Source organism: Dreissena polymorpha, chromosome 12 (genome assembly GCF_020536995.1).
Source record: "Dreissena polymorpha isolate Duluth1 chromosome 12, UMN_Dpol_1.0, whole genome shotgun sequence".
NCBI lineage: Eukaryota > Metazoa > Mollusca > Bivalvia > Myida > Dreissenidae > Dreissena > Dreissena polymorpha.
The window spans coordinates 10,271,775-10,292,379 of record NC_068366.1 but is presented as its reverse complement, the minus strand read 5'-3'; the positions used below and the strand labels follow the sequence as shown (position 1 = coordinate 10,292,379).

The 20,605-nt window shown below is 35.2% G+C and overlaps 2 protein-coding genes across 2 annotated transcripts in view; both read left to right on the top strand.

Annotated features, from left to right (window-relative positions):
* Nucleotides 1-10,743: 10,743 nt before the first annotated feature.
* LOC127853219 (nuclear receptor subfamily 2 group E member 1-like) overlaps nucleotides 10,744-20,605 on the top strand; it is a 26,268-nt gene continuing 16,406 nt past the window's right edge. The window contains exon 1 of the mRNA XM_052387506.1: nucleotides 10,744-11,026. Within this exon, the coding sequence (XP_052243466.1) occupies nucleotides 11,002-11,026 (25 nt within the window). The 5' untranslated portion in view covers nucleotides 10,744-11,001. The remainder of the gene's footprint in view (nucleotides 11,027-20,605) is intronic.
* LOC127853217 (uncharacterized) overlaps nucleotides 19,047-20,605 on the top strand; it is a 2,811-nt gene continuing 1,252 nt past the window's right edge. Inside the window, exons 1-2 of the mRNA XM_052387504.1 lie at nucleotides 19,047-20,176; nucleotides 20,554-20,605. The exon at nucleotides 20,554-20,605 is cut by the window's right edge and continues 200 nt beyond it. Of these exons, the coding sequence (XP_052243464.1) occupies nucleotides 19,308-20,176; nucleotides 20,554-20,605 (921 nt within the window). The 5' untranslated portion in view covers nucleotides 19,047-19,307. The remainder of the gene's footprint in view (nucleotides 20,177-20,553) is intronic.

Here is a 20,605-nt window from a genome sequence, read left to right as displayed (position 1 = left end):
AATGCATTGCATTCCAATCCGCAAGGTATCAAGGTCAGTTTGCGGTCAGTTGCAGAAATCTTTATATAAACGCCGTCTCGTAAACTTTGTGCATTTGAAGTCTGTTTTGATCAGAAAGATACTAAATAAAGATATTCGGCAATATTATTGTGGTATGCCAATCATCGATTTTTAATATGTTTTCAATAGTTGCATGATAAGGACCAATTTTGATAAAATTAATTAGAAATATTTATCCATTTCGACCAGTTTATTAAGCATGAGCACAATAATTCACTATACTATAATTATGCAATTAAATAAGATTCTAGTATTGCCGGCTGACCTATATGCACTCGTTTATTTTCATGTTTCTTGTGTTTTTCTATTCTGTAAATATAGACATCTGAGTAAAAATATCACATAAAGCAAAATAAGCAAAATTGATCGTTCATAAACATCGACCACAATCAACGCCGTATATCTTTTTTAAAGATATTTCTTGTTCCGTGATATATAGCAATCTGGTTGACTGCCCCTTTAGGCTACTTAGTGAGCAACACCAACAAAAGTCTGGTTGACTGCCCCTTTAGGCTACTTAGTGAGCAACACCAACAAAAGTCTGGTTGACTGCCCCTTTAGGCTACTTAGTGAGCAACACCAACAAAAGTCTAACATTTCAATGGATCATTTACATTAAGAGTCTCATTATTTTATTGTTTGTCAGATGTCGCAACAATGTTCTATTGTTCAATGTTTTTTTCCGTCGTGTGCAATCCTTGTCGTTCTGAAACGAGGCTATAAAATCAAATCGGAATAACGCATTGCGATCGATATAAACATGTCAAATGAAATGTGTATTTTAAGCATAACAATATCCAGCAAAAAAGTGGGACATTTCACGAAAACCATAGTTTCTCAACGCTTTGTTTGTTTTTCAGTTTTTCAGTAGAACTAGTACTTCTGAAGTTTGATTTAAGGCAATGGTGACCACGACTCACATGCATTTTAAACTGAAGACTTAATTTAAGTTAGAGCTTCATTTACAATAGATCAATACATACTCAGGCAAAATGTGTAGTCAATGTTTAATAATAGTGATCTTTATCATGCACCCTCCCCCTCCCCCCAACAACCCATATGCATTTACATGCCAGCGATTGACAAATTGAGTCGCGTTCTGAGAAAACTGGGCTTAATGCATGTGCGTAAAGAATCGTCCCAGGCTAATCAGGGACGACACTTTCCGCTTTATGACATTTTTCGTTTAAATTTAGTCTCTTCTTAGCAAAATTCAATTGAGGTGGAAAAGGTCGTCCCTTATTGCCTGTGCGGACTGCATAGGCTAATCTGGGACTACACTTTACGCACATGCATTAAACCCCTTTTTCACAGAGCAGGTATGGGAAAACCGGGATTGACAGATATTCGTAAATCGTAAATCTCCTTATCAGGAATGCGACTTTCCGCATAGACTTTACTTTTGTTTTGAAGGGACTTAATTCAAACGGAAATTTCCATAAAAGCGGAAAACGACTTAGAAAGGTATCTCGACATGAAATTACATTACAATTTGTTCAAAGGTTTTCTGTTCTGCAAGTATGACTGGACAATGCCTACCCGCCAGACGCCTGCCTAAACAACGATATACGCCAATCTAACAGAGCACTTTTTAACTTTTTTTCTTAAAAGTTTAAATCAATTTACAATTTTGATTTAGACATAATTTCGACTTTTTCACTTTCATGTTTTACATGCTTTTGACATATAGTTAACATATTTATAACACTTGAAATAATACGCTTAATTTTGTCTGAAGATATTTGACTTCAAGTAAACTTTACATGAACTGCCTGGGAATCAATATAAGATTTGCTAAAGTTAATTAGCAGACTCATTTAAGAAAGCAGGCCATTAAAATATTGTCAATAAAATTTACAAAACCAGTAAGTCAGTAAAACCGTCCGCTGCTCGGTCAGCCGTGATCGGACTATTGTTTGGGTATTAATGTCTGACACAAAACGATTTAATTCCATGTGACACGTATCCAGTATCTAAATAGGTGCTCCTGGATTTTGGCACCAGTTGCAAATATCTTATGTAAATAGTGTGCAAAGGTGAGCTAATTTGCTGAACTCTTCGTTTAAATTTTTGTGCGTGTATCCGGAATTATTATAATGGTCACCCTGTCGTAAGGTTTCAATGACAATCGTTACACTAAATACGCAATAAAACACATAACTTAATCTGTAATAAAAGTATTTACATGTTAATATCAATAACCCGCGTTAGTTTATTCAAAAGACCCTAATTCAAAAATGGTTATAGTCACTGTCTTCTTAGATTTTACTTTTATCTGCACTGCTTTTTATGTGCATGTTCTTGAGCGTGTTTACAACAAAGTCGTCCCGTATAATTACATAATATAATACTATATCTCAACTAAAACTCACAAACTTGTGTTTGCTTTGGGGTTTTTTTAGTTGTGAAACTGCAATCTCTAACATAAGAAACTACAATCTCTAAAATAAGAAACTATACTCTTTAAATAAGAAACTAAAATATAAAATATAATAAACTACATTCTGCAAAGGGCACTCGTAACATTGCCGATATAAAAGTCAACGGCAAACTGTTGTAATCCGTGAACAAATATTGATTAAGTCTATTATAGTTTGATTTGTACAAGCTATTAAGTATGTGTATTTATAACACTTTGGCCGTCTTGTACATTTCTGAAACTTTTGATTCTTAACCTCTTGGTGACCTCAGCAGTCTAGGTTTACGTAAGGGTATGCCAAGATTTAGGAACATTTAAGTAAGAAGTCGATGTTCTGTTGAATAAGTCTACATACAATGTCTGGCTGGCCGTGTGTCAGCCAAGATTTGGGAAGACGGTGTCGTAATTTGTGGTGACACTATATTGCGGGTAATAAATGGGCCATGCTCTGTGAAAATGGGGTTTAATTCAGGTGCGTTAAGTGGCGTCCCAGATTAGTCTGTCCAGTCCGCACAAGTTAATCAGGGATGACTTTTTCCGTTTATAATATTTTCTGTTAAAAGAAAGTCTCTTCTTAGTAAAAATCCAGTTGAGGCGGAAAGTGTCGTCCCTGATTAGCCTGTGCGAACTACACAGGTAAATCTTGGACCACACTTTACGCACATGTATTAAACCCCTGTTCACATAGCACGGCCCACAACGAAATCTGTTTGAAAGGTGTTTGTGTGTCATCATACAGTAAGCAAGCTATCCGATGTTGTGGTAACAAATGAGCGTGTGAAAAGCACGATATGTTTTGTCTAGCTGAAAACAATAAAGCCGCGCTCTGTGAAAACAGGCCTCAATCCATGTGGGTTTAGTGTATTCGCAGATTAGCCTGTGCACATTAAGTTAAAATAAAGTAATTATTTTCCGTGGTGTTTATTTTCGATTGTTTTACTGTTATGGCTTTTTATTAGTATGATGTTTAGCTGTTCCTAAAATTTATGATGGTTATTACTATGTGTTGATTTCTTATACTGATATTGATGGCTTTGTTGTTGGTTGTGGTGAGGTAGGCGGTTGATGAACTTGCTGAAAATGAGAAATATTGTGTATAATATTATTTTACAAATGGTAGTGGTGTTTTTGGTAGTGCTGGTGGTGGTGCTGGTGGTGTTGTTTCTGTAGGTGGTGGTGGATTGATGGGTTGCGCTAGTGGCGCTGACGGTGCTAGGTTGGGGGCGTGCGTGATGTTTCTGCTTCTGGTGTAAGACTCTTGGTGCTGGTGATGCACTACCAGTGGTAGTGCAGGTGGTGTTGATGCGGGTGTTGCTGCTGCTGGTGCTGTTGGTGATGGTGCTTGTAGTGCATACAGTTATTTATTTTACAGTAACACAGAAAAGTAGATTTGTTTTTAAAAAGACTTACCATTGGATTGTTAATTTTTAATTTAAGCACTTAACCTTTTGGCCATACCTGACTTTCGCGAATCACTGACCGACTGGTTTCTGCCTTACCTTTTAAAACCACCACTTTGTGCAAACACTTCATTAAATAGGCTTGTACATTTAAAAGAGTTTATGCCATGCCGGTTGCATAAGCCGTTTGTTAAACACGTTTGCCGAATTTTATCAAAACGTCATCGTCAGTCAATATTCCATTTAAAGAGGGATTATGGATTTGCCCTCACTTTTGTCGGAAGAATTAATATTTACTCAAAAGTTAATTATGTTTAATCCTGTTGGCAGCCGTAAAAAGTCATTTTATAACTTTATTTAATTAATAGCGGCTTTTTTTTTGAATCCTTGAAGAGAACACATCGATTTGCCACCCGCATTCTAAATATAAGAAGTCACAATGGTATCTCTCTTCAACTTCTACTCACAGGGTTTTCAAAGAGCGTTCAAAATGAGTAGGCAATTGTTTAGCAACTTCACTTTATTAAGGGATTTGATTAAAACAATATTGTAACTCAAAGTTCTTACAAAATAGAAGGACACATTTTATATTAGTCCTTTTCATCTTTACAAAGATTTATTTATAAACGAACTGCAATGCTTCTCCCGTGGTTGTAAACAGAATACATACTTGAAGTTAAAACTAAACTGATGTTCAGCATTTACATTGAATGTTTGAACTCTCGCCGCCGCTGCTGCTGATGCTGACGGTGGTTTTAGTAAAAAATATGTGAGGAAACCCCGATAGATATACAGGACGTTAAACGCACGTGTATTATCTACCCTATACTCTTTTTCCAATAATAAAACGCAACGAAGTCGCGGTAAAAAGGCTCGATGATTCTATATGCAGATCGAAACAGTTGTTTTTAAACAATAAACAACGGGGCAGAGTAAAGTTAAATCTGTGTCTTTTTGAGAACATTCAATTACCAACATAAGTATGGACTGCACAGGTTAATCCGGAACGACAATTCAAGCACATATATTAATACCCGGAACGACAATTCAAGCACATATATTTATACCCGGAACGACGTTTCAAGCACATATATTTATAACCGGAACGACAATTCAAGCACATATATTATTACCCGGAACGACAATTCAAGCGCATACATGTATATAAATACCCGGTTTCCCGGAACGCAGTTCATGTGTTTATGATTTATACTAACATCTGCATTATATGAGCCGCGTTCTGAGAAAACTGGACTAAATGCATATGCGTAAAATGTCGTCCCGGATTAGCCTGTGCAGTCCGCACAGGCTAATCAGGGGCGACACTTTCCGCTTTTATGGTATTTTTAGTTTCAAGGAAGTCCCTCCTTACCGAAAATCAAGTTAAGGCGGAAAATGTCGTCCCTAATTAGCCTGTGCGGACTGCACAGGCTTATCTGGGATGACACTTTAAGCACATGCATTAAGCCAAGTTTTCTCAGAACAAGGCTCAATTATTTATTACCATGTATTCCTAGAAGACTACGATTCCGTTGTGAGGCCCCGTTAGTTTAAGCTGTGTCATCATCGTTTGACCAACTAGCTTTTTACAATCATTATCAAAGGCATCTCAAGCATCTGGAACGAGTCCCACGTACTGTTTATTCAAAATTCAGCACTAACATTCACTCGTCATTAATTTATCAATAAACGAGCATCATTAAACACGGAAACTGACTTCTCAAATCGTCGTGAAATACGACCCCGTCCGCTTTGCTCGATTCTTCGCCCCTTTTATCTATAAAACAATTATTAGTTGCATCGTGGAATCACGTATTGGTATCGATCACCGCCATTGTCCAAACTAAAGGCATTGACATTTACCTGCAAATTATAAAGTCTTGTTGTAAAACGGCAGTCATAAAAGTAATAAAATTCCGAGAAAGCTGGCGCTTTTCCCAGACTATTTGGAAGTCATCAAAGCAGGGACTATTTGTTTGGACCGACCAACGCGAAGTTGGCTCACACGCCTGAGTAGGATCATGATTATGGAATAGAACAAACAAGTAATATTGTGAGTGATATATATTCTATTTATAATAATACCATAATAATTAAAGACTCGCTACTGAGTACATAAAAATTCTCATTTGCAGAAAAATCCATTATAGCATTAATTCTTAAACATTATTACTAATGAACAGCAATGCATCAGCGATAACCGAAATTGAAATACGTTTTTTTTATTTTATTAAGCTTTAAATTGTTCAACCATGTGCCATTTGCACATTGCATATTTGATGATTGGTATTTATATGTGAATTTGAAATTGGCAATGACCTTAAAGAACACAAAACGAGTTGTAGCCCCTCCTTTGTACTATAAACAATAAACTTATTTTTATTAGTAATATACTTAATAGTGTTAATTGGCCGTAATTATTATATTCAACGTTGTGAAAGTAATACGGCACTGCATAAATTCCTTTATTTTCTGATTTTTGACACGTAATTTCAAGACACGTGTTTTAAATAATACATGCTTATTTAAATTAAAAACAAACTGTATACACTTTTCTAAAAATGTATCCCGTCCGTTTATAAGACCCGAAATAACTTGAGATCGTTATCTCTATTTTGATATTATTCATTTTTTACTGAAGAGGTGATGAAATAACTGATTAAACCGAAATCTCGCCATGCAAGAAGATATTGAAAAGTTGGGGACGTTTAAGAAGTTAGAAAAACACGAAAGTGATGTGAGTTTCCAGTCATGTCAACAACAGCTTAGGCTCGGCATGTTTGTTTTTCCTGTAGATCTCGGGTTGAAATGTTGGATACATCCTTTGACACCTAAATCGACAATTACTGCATCAACAATGATGACAATGGACATGACGGCGAGGCAGCGTATCGTAACAGAGCAACCAGGGGGAGGCCTCGGGCCTTCACCTCATATGACATCAGCCAACTTAACGCAATACCTCGGCCAGTGTTTGTGTTGGAAATGTGTTGACGCAGTGTTGTTTACAGTTCTAATTAAGCGAACACTGCGCATAGCGAACATTTCGGGTATGAAACACCATCCTGGGCCGTATATTGCGACAAATAGATATGCGATTGCACAATTAACAACTCCGACCAAGAACATCGTTTGAATTAAATTTAAAAAAAAAATTGAATGAATTTTTTTCCTTAGTTATATAAATTAACTCCAGTTTCTCAATAGTTGTGGAAATAGTGAAAAAACCTCATCATCAAAATATTGCTATTGAGATAAATACGCATCAACTGTTTTAAATCCGTTTTTAAAAAAATACGCCTTTATATGATAATCATGCAAATAAGAGGAATATAGCACGCACGATGCTTTAGTTATAACATTGTGTGCATAGTAGCATGCATTCATTTGATCCTTGCTCTGTGAAACGAGGGTTTAATGCATGTGCGTACAGTGTCGTCCCAGATAAGCATGTTCAGTCCGAACAGGGTAATCAGGGACGACATGTTTCGCCTAAAACTTGATTTTTGCTAAGAAGATACATTCTTTAAACGAAAAATATAAAAGCGGAAAGTGTCGTCCCTGATTAGCCTGTGCGGACTGCACATTCTAATCTGTGACGAAACTGTACGCAAATCCATTAAACTCCACTTTTCACAAAGTACGGCCCATTTATATTTTAAACCAACAGTTAAAAGCAAACTGTTCATTTCTGCAAATGAGCAATTACCCTCCTCAAGAACAACACCGTAAGTAGCAGGCTTTACGCTTTCCATATCAAAACCATAAGTAACATACGCTACGTGCCCCATAAACAGCAGTTTAAGTTATATTGATACTTTACTTTTCTATGTTTATAAACAGCACTCCACTGAATTTCCCATTTTCTAATGTATACGAGATATTGACAGTAATGCGTCTTACAGTGATATATGTCAAGGGCATAATTGTAATTTCGTATGGCAATTTAAACACATTATTTTCTATCATACAAGCGATACATGTCCGCCGTCCAGCTTCAATGTTATCAGAAATACATCTGTCTTCACGACAACTTCATCGATATAATCTACATTCGAATTTAACGGCCGAAGTCAAATATCAATTAGCTTTGCATAACAAACCGATGTCAGATAGATATCGAGATTTTGGAGAATTCGATTATTAAAACAAACAAAAGTTTGACACCACGACTGTGAAAAAGATTTTATGATATACAGTATACAGGCCAAAGTATGACGAAAACTCATAAGAATTTCACGACGCAAAGCTGCCCCTAACGATGTCCGAAAACGAAAGAAGTGCGAGTCAAAACCCAGAAAACATGACGAAAATTGAATTGCATTTACGCAATACGTTCAATAGAATTGCGCGGCTTTTTCTTTCTAAACGTGCATGTTTTACCGCTGCTCATTTTGTCGTTGTCGACTCAGAAACTTGTTATAATTAATGAAAGTACTCTTAAATATACAACTTTGGCACCCGGCTTTACTCCGTTGTACTTTTTAGTATATTTTCCGTACCCCGGGCACGTTGTAGTATAGAGTTAAGAATGCTAGGGAAAAGTAGAACCTGAGCCGACAACGATAAATTGAGCTCTACTGCTTATCTGTTTAAGCCGTAAGCATAACTTGTACTAAATGCTTGCTATAGGTGTTTCCTGAAAAGAGTATTTCTCTATTTAGACACATGAAAAAAGTATATTTGTCATTTTTGAGTAATTGCTGCATACAAGATGTAGTTTTATGTTGTATGACACTTTTCTCAACTATTTTGTCAAACACACTTCTAGTTCAATGTTATAATGTATACATAACGATAACTTATAACGTAAACACTTAAAGGGGCCTTTTTACAGATTTTGGCATGTTTTGAAGTTTGCCATTAAATGCTTTATATTGATAAATGTAAACATTGGATCTAAAAGCTCCAGTAAAAAATCAAAAATAAATTAAAAAAAAGAAAAAAGTAACCCTCAGCGGGACTCGAACCAGTGACTCCTGGAGTCCTGGAGTTAAAACAAATTAGACCACTCGGCCATCCTGCCAAGTATATTTAACAAATGTATTTTATACTTTATATAAGCAATCTTCGTAGTTTCACAAAATAAAACGACAACAACAGAACTCTCCAAATTATTTAATCGTTTCGCGTTGCAACGCTTTATAATTTTCAGGTTTTTAAATCGTTAAAAGATGCATATAATGGCTATATAATAGCATGGTAAATGTTCAGTATTACTGTTTCATCACAAATGTCATAACTTAAACGTAAATTTGCGAATCTGAAACAACTTTTTTCAATTTTGTCAATTTACCAAAACGTGAAAAGGCCCCTTTAAACTTTAACCCATTTATGCCTAGTGGACTCTCCCATCCTTCTGAATTGGATCAATTTATTTCCAAAATTAGGGATGTCTAATATATTAATTTCTATATTTAGAATTTTTCTTACAGAAATTCCTTTAGCATACAGCGCAGACCCTGATGAGACGACGCATCATGCGGCGTCTCATCTGGGTCTACGCTGTTTGCCAAGGCATTTTTTCTAGACGCTAGGCATAAATGGGTTAAATATATCAGAAAAATGATTGTAACAACTATTTCAAACCTACGTTATATCATATTATTATTTATTAATAATACAATATTAAGATCATATTACAACTGCGCGGGATACGAGATTTCTTTATGAGATCTTTTGTGTATTCCATTGCTGTATTTCATTATTGAAATGTATGAATTCATATTTTGATGAATGTTCAAATAAAATATGCCACTAAATAAAATCAGTCACACCCTGATTCAATAATTTTGCTATCATCTAATATAATTCACACAACATTTTTTAGTCGTCCATATGTAACATGACATTCAATAATCATTCACAATCACGTGACTACCCCACTAGGCAGTCGGCTATCATCCACTAAATCCCTTGGTTTTCTTTTCTATAGACCACCAAACACCGACCTGACAATCACCCAGAAAACAAAAACGCATTTTCTTTTAATTTGACAAATAATGTTTTTTGAAGTCTCTTTTATACATTTGTTAACAGATTAACGCGATTTGCAAGATAAACTAAAGACAGTCACTTTTAAAACTTGAACAGATGTAAACAGGAATCGCGATTTCATGCCGAGGTATTTGTAGTGTCACACTCGAAAGTGCTCGGCCAAACGGTCGACTTTGGGGATGACATACTGGTTCTTTGAGCCTGTCAATAGAAATACGATAAACGAAAGTTAAAACAACAAATAATCCGCAAATTCTGTCATTCGTCAGAAGAAAAAAGAAATGTTCAAAGAAAACTATAAGACGCTTTATCAGTGCGAAATGTTCGCTGATATCATTCGGTGACATTTCATCTGTAGAAGACATATTTTGTATAAATTTTATGTTTTTTATCAGCATGAATACATGAATAAAGGTAACTTATGAATTATGATAATAATAATAATAATAATAATAATAATAATAATAATAATAATAATAATATTATTATTATTATTATTATTATTATTATTATTATTATTATTATTATTATTATTATTATTATTATTTATTATTTTCCTTTTTTTATTTTTTATTTTTATTTATTTTATTATTATTTATTATTTCCTTATTTTTATTTTTTACTATTATTATTATTATTATTATTATTATTATTATTATTATTATTATTCGATTAATTTTCCATTTTTAGACTACTACTTCGATATAAGAATAACCATTCGTTTTAAACGCTTAAATACAATAGCAATAAAATCTACGTTTCTTCCGCTATCGACTCATCTTCATATCAAGCCCCGCCCCTTCGGTGTCTTCTGTGAATAACCGTGAAGCGCATCCCATCCGTATTGCCCAATCAGCGCCTAGACAATCCGGGTAGCTCAATTGTTAACTTTCTATCTGACACCCGATAAAGTCACGGTGTAGTGAAAATGGGCATTTAAATAAGTTGTTAAACTTACTTTCACTTATGAGTTTAAGTCCGATTGGGTAGAGCGGCGGGTATATATGTATATGAATTTGAAGTAGATGATTTAATTTCAATTCCTTCGAACGAACTTGGGCAAGGTGTCTTTAAGACGGATTTACTTAAGTGGTTATTAGATGATAGGACTTCTGTTACGCAAAAATGAATAAAGTAGCCGGACAATCAAGTAAGATTTATTTTTGAACATGTTTTGTATAATAAGTTAAAACAATGAGTTAGTAAAACTAATAAATATGATTGTTGATTTTGAAAAATCAGAAAAGGAATAAATAGCTTGTAGTACTCGCAGTTATAGTGCATTTGCTGGCGGAGTTATCTTTACATTTCGTACTTCTTTTGAGCTAAAATTAAATCTGAAATCACAATTTTTGTGACGTGTAGTGTTATGTTTTACTTGTTGCTTTTAATAAAATACTTATAGTTATATTGACTTAAATGATATACCATTGCAATGAGGGATAACGTTTAAATACTTTCGCACGATTATATATTTAATCGTCACATTGATGGAAATAATATTATACATGCACATCCATTGCATTTTGTTTACAATTTATTTACTAAACTTTAAGGCTGATGTTAGCGAACATTCTTAAATTTTTAATAAAATCGTACCCGAATATATAGCATATTAATAAAAACACGTTTTAACGAGTTTTCAGTGATAGTATATTACAAATACTAATTGGAATATAAGTGCAACAATGGCATATTTTAATAATATGAAATATAAAGAACACTGCGTTAATTTTAAAAATAATTCACATATATATATATATATATATATATATATATATATATATATATATATATATATATATATATATATATAAATCTAATTACAATGAAATGAGCTATGCAAAATATCTACTTTAAATCTTAGCATCCATAGACACCTCAACCGAGCTAGTTTTATAAAATCTTTTGGAAAGAATTATTATTTTATTAGAAGTCCGTTCATTATAATCAGATATTGTTTACCATACAACGCAGATTGAGGTGCCGACATATATACAAAAAAACATACGAAACATACGAAATGCGCTTCCAGGTTTATTGCGACTTAGTTAAAATAACACGAATAGTTCAGTATAAATAGTTTGCTTGTAGCTTTCATTCTAATTTCGATTTTGTGTTTAAACGTATATTTCAGTGTATCTATATTGTTTTGGGTTGTTTCCGTATATGATGCACTAAAAAACCCCAAAAGCAGCGATCTTTCATAACGGCGAAACATATTTCTACACTTATATTGTATTTAAATAGTCGGCAATGTATACTAAACTTTAAATAAAACATAACGTGCTGTTTATTATAACGTTGTAACTTGGATATAATTGTATGTAATTGATACTAATCGAGTCCGTAAAAACAAAACGTAGCTAGTTGGATAAATTATCTGTTTGCAGCCCGATTTAAATTAAAAACGACATACATAATTCATACAACCTCTAAATCTGCACACCAGTTTTATTTTAGAGTATAGTTTTCATTTAACGCCAAAGTATTGAGTAGTGTACATGTTAACAATCTTAACCCTTTGCACGCTGGGAAATTTTTCGTCTGCTAAAATGTCGTCTGCTGAATTTCTAAAATTAGCATTTCTTCGATTGTTTTTTCAAAGAATACTATCAGAATATCAAACAGTTTGGATCCAGATGAGACGCCACGTCTGTGGCGTCTCATCTGGATCCAAACTGTGTGCAAAGGCCTTCAAAATTCGGTTCCCGCACTGAAAGGGTTAAATTAATATATTGTTTATATATATGTTTAGACAATCTGAAGATATGTTCAGATAACCTGAAGCCAGAATTGTTTTAATGTTCCTTCTGAACATATTGTCTTCTTATATTATTTCAGAATGAGTATTTGTTCTTTATGTCTAAGTAAATCTTTAATCGTCGTCGAATTATTAATAAATAAATATTAATTAATGAATACACGTATACAATGTTATAACAGTTGTTAACAAGTCACCCTGCAAAGTTTATCCTATTAGCGGATTAACAAATAATAGTAAGCGGTCGAAGAGCATTACAACTTGTGCTGAAATGAAAAAAAAGCTCGCAAGTGGCGAATGTTATAGGCGTCATCATATATTTTTATCAAGTGAAACCTTATTCAACCTTTACGTAGAAATTTAAATTTATATATTGTATAAATTTATATATTGAATTATCACCGTGGCTATGGCGTTGTATACATTGTGTTAAGGGCTTTAATTAGATTGGAAAAGTCAAAGGTCACAACTAACCCGTAGGTTCACATTCTCAGATTTTGCCATCTTAGAATTGTTCGTATTAGTATTGTTTTGAATGTGACATATTTTAACTGAATAATACACATATTTCTAAAATTCCAAGAGGAAATGGTAGAATTGAGAGTCAAATGAAAGCCGTGGTTGAGTGCATATATTCGCGACCTCGTATTACACATTGTAATAGTAATGGAATAACTTTTGCCAGTGAATATATCCTCAAACTGATCAGCGTTTGATTGAAGGCATGGGTATTGCCTGCCATTTGGTTATAAGACAACTAAATGCGATAGAAAAAAACTAAACAATATAATATTTCAATCTGTAATTTTAAAGTAAAGAATGAGCAATATACTTATCTATACCCTGCTCCCATTTCGATCAAGTAAAGGAACCCGCGTGTATAATTGGCGTCACAATAGCAATATTGTGTGCAATAGTATGCATGCATAGCATAACATGTGTATTTGATACCTTCAAATTAAGTCATTTGGGTTAACACGGCACCCGCGCACTGTAGATATGCAAAAATCGTTATTAACTGCCTGGGGATTAAAACTGAGTGTGTTCTGTAAAACAACTACATGTATAATATTAAGACATACATGATGTTTCGCATGGACAATCCTCATGGTTGTGTTAATTGAACTTTAATATTAAAACATACATGCTATTTCATATGGAATATTCGTCGATTTCAATATATCGGAATTGAGACATTTTCACATTATCCGGTCCGTAGCTGTGGTAACAAATTACCTTCATATTACCAGAGTCAATCCGGGTGATAACTAGTTTATTTCACAAGTATTATCGATAAACCGAGGCGATTTATTAATGGTACGTTTCCTTCAAAACATAAGCTTGTTCAAAGTACAGAAGATTTATTGGCATCAAATGACAAACCGTGGGTTAGCCACACGACTTTTGCCGAGGGTTAAAACTTCGAGCTGGCGACAAACAGAATGATGAATTGTAACCCACCGTACATTAAATGAAGTTTATTACAGCAAACATAAAGACGGTGACATATAAATGTGTTCAAAAATAATATTATTAGCAATTTTATGATTTTACTTTATTTATTAAACTTTCCATTTCGCTTTCCGTGCGAAATCTTAGCGGGTGTGGTATGGAAAACAAGAGGGATCGATGGCCCTGAAACGCTCCCCTGAGTTCACGGTACCTCAATTGTCAAAGACTTGAACCGGTGGCATAGCGGTTGACCCCATCTGACCCAGATTTAAAAATGACCTTCATATTGTCGAAATAAACATTCTGCCCAAGTTTAATAAAGATCATAAATGTTATCATAGAGTTGTAAACATGTTTTTGTAAGATTTGACCTGGTAGACCCAATCTGACCCAGATTTAAACATGTCCTTGATACTGTCGAAATAAACATTCTGCATTAAACAAGTTTAATCAAGATGTAGTTATAAATGTTTTCCTAGAGTTGTTATAAGATTGTACCTGGTAGTTTTGGATGCGCGACCCAGATTTGTATTCTGCATAGACATTTTCAAGTTAAACATTCTGACCAAATGTAATCAAGACTGGAGAAATAATGTGGGCTCTAGTTTGGTAATGAGCTAAACGTTAGCGACGCACACCGTACACCGCTCGATGCACTACGTCAGACAAAGTGTGATCAAGTTAGCCAACAAACGTTTGTACTTGCTGGACTTGGTATGATTTACCTTGACAGAAGCCTGACCTCTCATCAAGTAAACTGTATTATTTATACATAACTTAAAATATTTTAAAGCTCGTGTTTTTTTTTCAAACATTCTCAATACACACTAAATCCCAACATTAAAAAACCCCATATTTTATGCTCTATTGGCGTTTTCATGATACAATATCATTCCGTCTTAACTCGTGTTTATTCAATATGATGCACACCTTATACCTCAGTCACAAATAGACACCGATCAACGTCCGATCAGCGGCCGACGTATTTTTCCGCTCATCGGGCTGGCGACCGGCCGATGATTGCACGGAAACCGGGCCAATTTGTAGCATCGGGCGGCGTCCGGTTTAATTTTAAGTCTCACTTTAAATTTTACCCGACGTCGGGCCCAGGAAGGAATCGAGTTGAGATCGAAACAAACGTACAATGAATCCGATGTCGGCGCACGCCGGGCGATAACCGTTCGTTGATCGTCCGATCTTTTTTCGATCTCAACTCGATTTCTTCCCGGGCCCGATGTCGGTTAAAACAAACTGTGATATAAAAAATTAATCCGGACGCCGCCCGATGCTACAAAATGACCCGATGTGCGTGCGATCATCGGCCGGCGCCAGCCCGATGAGCGGAAAAAAAATCGTCGGTCGCTGATTGGACGGGGATCGGTGTCTATTTGTGACTGAGGTTTTAAACTTTGTAACTCATCGGACGGCGGACGGCTCCGACGTGTCCAGTCTTCCCGATGCCTGGAGATCGGACACATCGGCCGGCGACCGGATTATTTGTGACTGAGGCATTACGGAAGGAAACAAACAACATGATATAAGCATCGTTCTGAGAAAATAAAGTTAATCCTTTCCCACTCAGAAGCAAAGTGAAATGGATTTGTGCAAACAGCATAAACCCAGAACAGTCTGCCAGTAACTCGCAGTCTCTTCAAGCTGTATGCTGTTTGCTGCTCATCATTATCTAAGGGTTGGAAATGAAGGCTTAAAATCTTGAATTTAGTAAGAACGGTCTTTTATTAAATTTTACTTTCTAAGGGACTATAAATGCGTCAAATTCGTAACTAAGTGGTAAATTGTTAATGAATTCGTATCTAAGTGGTAGATTGTTAATGAATTCGTATCTAAGTGGTACATTGTTAATAGATATTGAGAAGAGACTGCTATTAAACGATACATCTTATTAAAGCGGAAAGATTTGTCCCTGATATTGGTTTATAGTCCCTGATAAGTCTGTGAGGACTGAACATGCTAATCTGGGACCATACTTTACGCACATGCATTAAGCCCTGTTTCCCCAGAGCGAGACTCGTATAATTAATGCGCTACCATTCAGTTAAGGTCCGAACTTAACAATCCTTGCGACTTTAGACTGGAATGCAACTGATTTCCGTGCATTGTCTGCGTGCAGTTAGACAAGTGCTGCTAAACAATAAATAAAACAAATCTCGAAATTTACTGCAATGTAACCATTCATGGGGTCCTACTGCATATTTGGTCGACATTATTTGTAAAGAAGACCGGACGAATAACTACAACTCATTACGCAAACAGTCCAAAATAAATGTTTAATCAACCCACTGACAAAAGAGTCGACAACGAGATTTCAACGGTTAAAGTCAAACAAATGTCGGCGGTACCAGGAAATCAGTGATAGTAATTAAGCATGCGAATTGTGTTTTAAATCTCTCTCTTGTCGAGATTGGAGTGTATTTAAACTGTTTAAATTATCAAATAAGCTTTGCATTGACTTACTGTCGTGGATTAATCCAGGAAAGCCCTGTCATTTATTTCGTAAAGTGTTTGATTTATTTGACGAGAGGGGAAAATCAACTCCAACTCTAGGTAACTGTCGAGTGAGTAAAAAATAAATAAGAAGATGAAACCGTGTCGTTAGCGGAGATTACTAACAGCTCTGGCTTTGGACTGACTTTATTAAAACTGTCGGGGAGTTGATCTGGTGCTGTCTGAAGACGGGACGTGCGTTCTAGGAGATTTTCGACAGACCTACGCTCGTAACTTACCCTAAAATGCGTCTGCCACATGCACCATTTATCTTACTTTGCATGGGATTTCTACATTTGCGCGGGGTGGCTTTGTAAATTTTGATATTACTGCGGACGAAACGAAATTAATTTTCATGGTTTTGGAACTGTAAATGTTTTGATAAATGAGCAAATAACCGTTCTAATTTTATTCCTGTTCATATATTAGAAATCTTTTGGAATATGCCTTGAAAATTAATTTTCATAAATATTTCATTGTGCAGTTTTCAATGTGTTTGGGCCATGTTATCAATGAAAGACATTTTATCGCGGACTTGGGTAGCGGAGTTATTAAAGTCACCCACAAAACAGGTGTTTGGAGATAAGCTATGTAATTAAATGAATAGCTGCACTTTTCATTATGTTGGCTCGAGCGACGTTTTCATAAAACAGATGTGATATACAGGATTTGACCAGATTCAAACGTTGGAATTTGATTGTTGGACTTAATATAGTCAAACACTTTTAATTAATTTAAAAATACCTTCATATTTTTTAATCTCATGCTAATTTATAAACGAATGATGTAATGCGACTTGAAGCCATTAGTTACAGTGATTTGTATTAACATTTAAGCCAGCAAACAAGCGACCAACGCATAGATAGTTGGCCATCTACAAGTTTGAACGTTTATAAATGACGTTGGCAAAAACGAAGTATGAATGAGCCGCGTTCTGAGAAAACTTGGCTTAATGCATATGCGTAAAGTGTCATCCCAGATTAGCCTGTGCATTCCGCACAGGTTAATCAGGGACGACACTTTCCGCTTTTATGGTATTGTTTAAGTTTCAAGGAAGTTTCTCCTTACCGAAAATCAAGTTTAGGCGAAAAGTGTCGTCCTTGATTTGCCTGTGCGGACTGCACAGGCTAATCTGGGATGACACTAAACACACATGCATAAAGCCCCGTTTTCTCAGAACAAGGCTCGAATAATCCATGCCACGAAGTACTGAGACGAGTGGACACACTATTTACAGATGATACGTTCCGATGATAGAATCATTGAATAAATCGTAAATACATCTTACTGGACTTGATTTCAACGGAAACATGGCAAAACACAAAGTTATAAATGTAGCCGCTTTAAAATTATACATTATTCTTGCAGAGCGCAACACTAAGGAAAATCTCGTATTAATATTATTTAACGTGTACTTGTTTTATGTGACATAAGGCCTAAATCTTAAAAGCTTCTAAAAAGTTTATAATAGGAATAGTGTGTATGTATGCAAATAAATGTACAAAAGGTTTATCAATGTATATGACCATTTGCATTCCCAATAGGGTTAGAGTATAAAACGTCCGTTATAAAAATGTCATACATGCTTATTGAAACATAACTCACAGTATGTGCAGGATTTATGCTGTTTGCTGCTCAGTATTTTAGAGTTTAAAATTGAATCTAGTAAGAAAGGTACTACACATGCGTCAAAATGCATATGAGTCGCGCTCTGTGAAAAGGGGTTTAATGTGTGTGCGTAAATTGTCGTCCCAGATAAGCCTGCACAGTCCGCATAGACAAATCAGGGACGACAATTTCCGCCTAAACGGGATTTTTGCTAAGAAGAGACTATCTGGAAACGAAAAATATCATTTAAGAGAACAGCAAAGGATAATCCTAGACGACACTTTATGCACATGCATTAAACCCCTTTTTCACTGAGCACGGCCCATATCTAAGTGATTAAAGGCGACATAAACTAGATGACTAATCACAAGGCGCTGACTCAGCTACGGGCACACGTCCTACAGATATCGCCATGACTTCTTTCAGGACATTAAACAAATAAAAAACAAATGTTTCCTTAAGATAACACGATGCTTACCTTTTGAACAACTGCCGGATTTTGTCCGCTGCTAATTGTGATACAGGACAATGTAGAGACAGGTCGGAAGGCAATGCAGCATATACATCCCACGTTTGTCCCGGCTATATGGCATCAGGTCTAATCCGAAGGCTTGAGGGAATTAAAGGGAGCACGCAGCGGAACAATGTGTCGGCTATTAATTTGTTTTTGCGCACTGCGATTAAAAAAAATATATATCAAGGAATGAAAAACAGAGACACATATGCATTCTATACCGTTTTCATTCCTTTACTAAATATAGTACTCTTGTTCTTATTTTATTTTATTTTATTTGTTGACTATATGCGTTCACGCTTTGTTTGATATATACTAAAATTTATTTTATGCTTTCCAGTGGTTTATAGAGAAATATCAGTGAAATAAAAGTGGTATTTCACTGTTTCAAACAGTGAAACATAACAGTGAAAAATATCGTTATTTTTCACTGTTTCAGTTAGATACTGGAACTACTTCCCCAATAACCCCATGGTGAGCCTCAATTGCAATTTTCATTCAAGGGAGACTAGTCTACTTGAACCTGAAACACACATTTACCTCCCTTAAACATAATTATTTCGTCTGCTGCTTAACTCTTTAACAACAATGGATGAATTGGAAAACAATGAAATAAATCTTCTTTTCTCAAGTATCTTTGACTTTGATGACTTTTTTAATGAAATAAATGAACAAGATGATGACAGCGCTTCAAAATCACAAGAAATAACATCAGCAGCACCAACAGCAGGAGCAGCAACATCAGCCCCACATCCACTGGTAACAGCATCAACACAGGAAGAAAAAGAACAAAACCCAACATCAACACCAACAAGGAATTTCAGATCTGTAAGTGTGGATAGCTTTCTGCTTGAAAACGAAAATTTAAATACAAAAAAGAAAACCGACAATGACATCAGACTTTTCAAAACTTTCCTAAAAAGTCACAAAAATGAGGCAAGAAATATTGAAACTATACCTCCTCATGAATTGAACCCTCTGGTCTGCGAGTTTTTGTTGGGTGTGACTAAAAAAGATGGATCAGAGTATGAACCCACATCTTTGAGGGCATTTTTAAGCTCAATCGACAGGCATTTAAGGCACATGAACTACAAGCACTCTTTGATAAATGACCCTGAATTTGCCAAAGTGAGGGAAGTATTAAAAAGTAAACAAAAAGCTCTGAAAAAAGAAGGTTATGGAAATAAACCGCATCAAGCCCAGGCATTAACAAATGAACATATTGAAGCTATGTACGCAGCTAAAACTCTGGGAGAATCAAGCCCAAGAGCTCTATTACACTCACTGTGGCTTATATGTACAACCCATTTTGGGATGAGAACCGGCAAGGAAATTCACACCCTATGCTGGGGTGATGTCAGCCTTGGAATCGATTTTGAAACTGGTGAAGAATTCATCACCTTCGACACTGAGCGTCAGACAAAAACCCGTACTGGTGAAAATCCTAGGGATATAAGGTGATTTTCCTACTTTAATATATTTGTACACAAATCTGAATTGATAATTTTTTATTTATATAAAAACTGGTACTGTTTATAAAATATTTAAATGGAATTTTTCTTTAGTAAAAATAATACAAACATGGAGGATATTTGTTGGTTAAGGTAGAATATCGATTTTATTTCACGAGTGATCATAGAAATTATTATTTTTACGAGTGGCGAAGCCACAATTGAAAATATATATTTTCTATTATCACAAGTGAATTTATAGACCTTTTTTTACAATATAATTCTTATTTGTATTATTAATATACAGTAGACTTCACTTTTGGTGGAATAGTATTTAATTTAAACAAAACATTTAATGCAACACACATTTTAACTATTCATAGGAAAGTCAAGCCACGGGCATATGCAGTTCCCGAACAACCTGACAGAGATCCG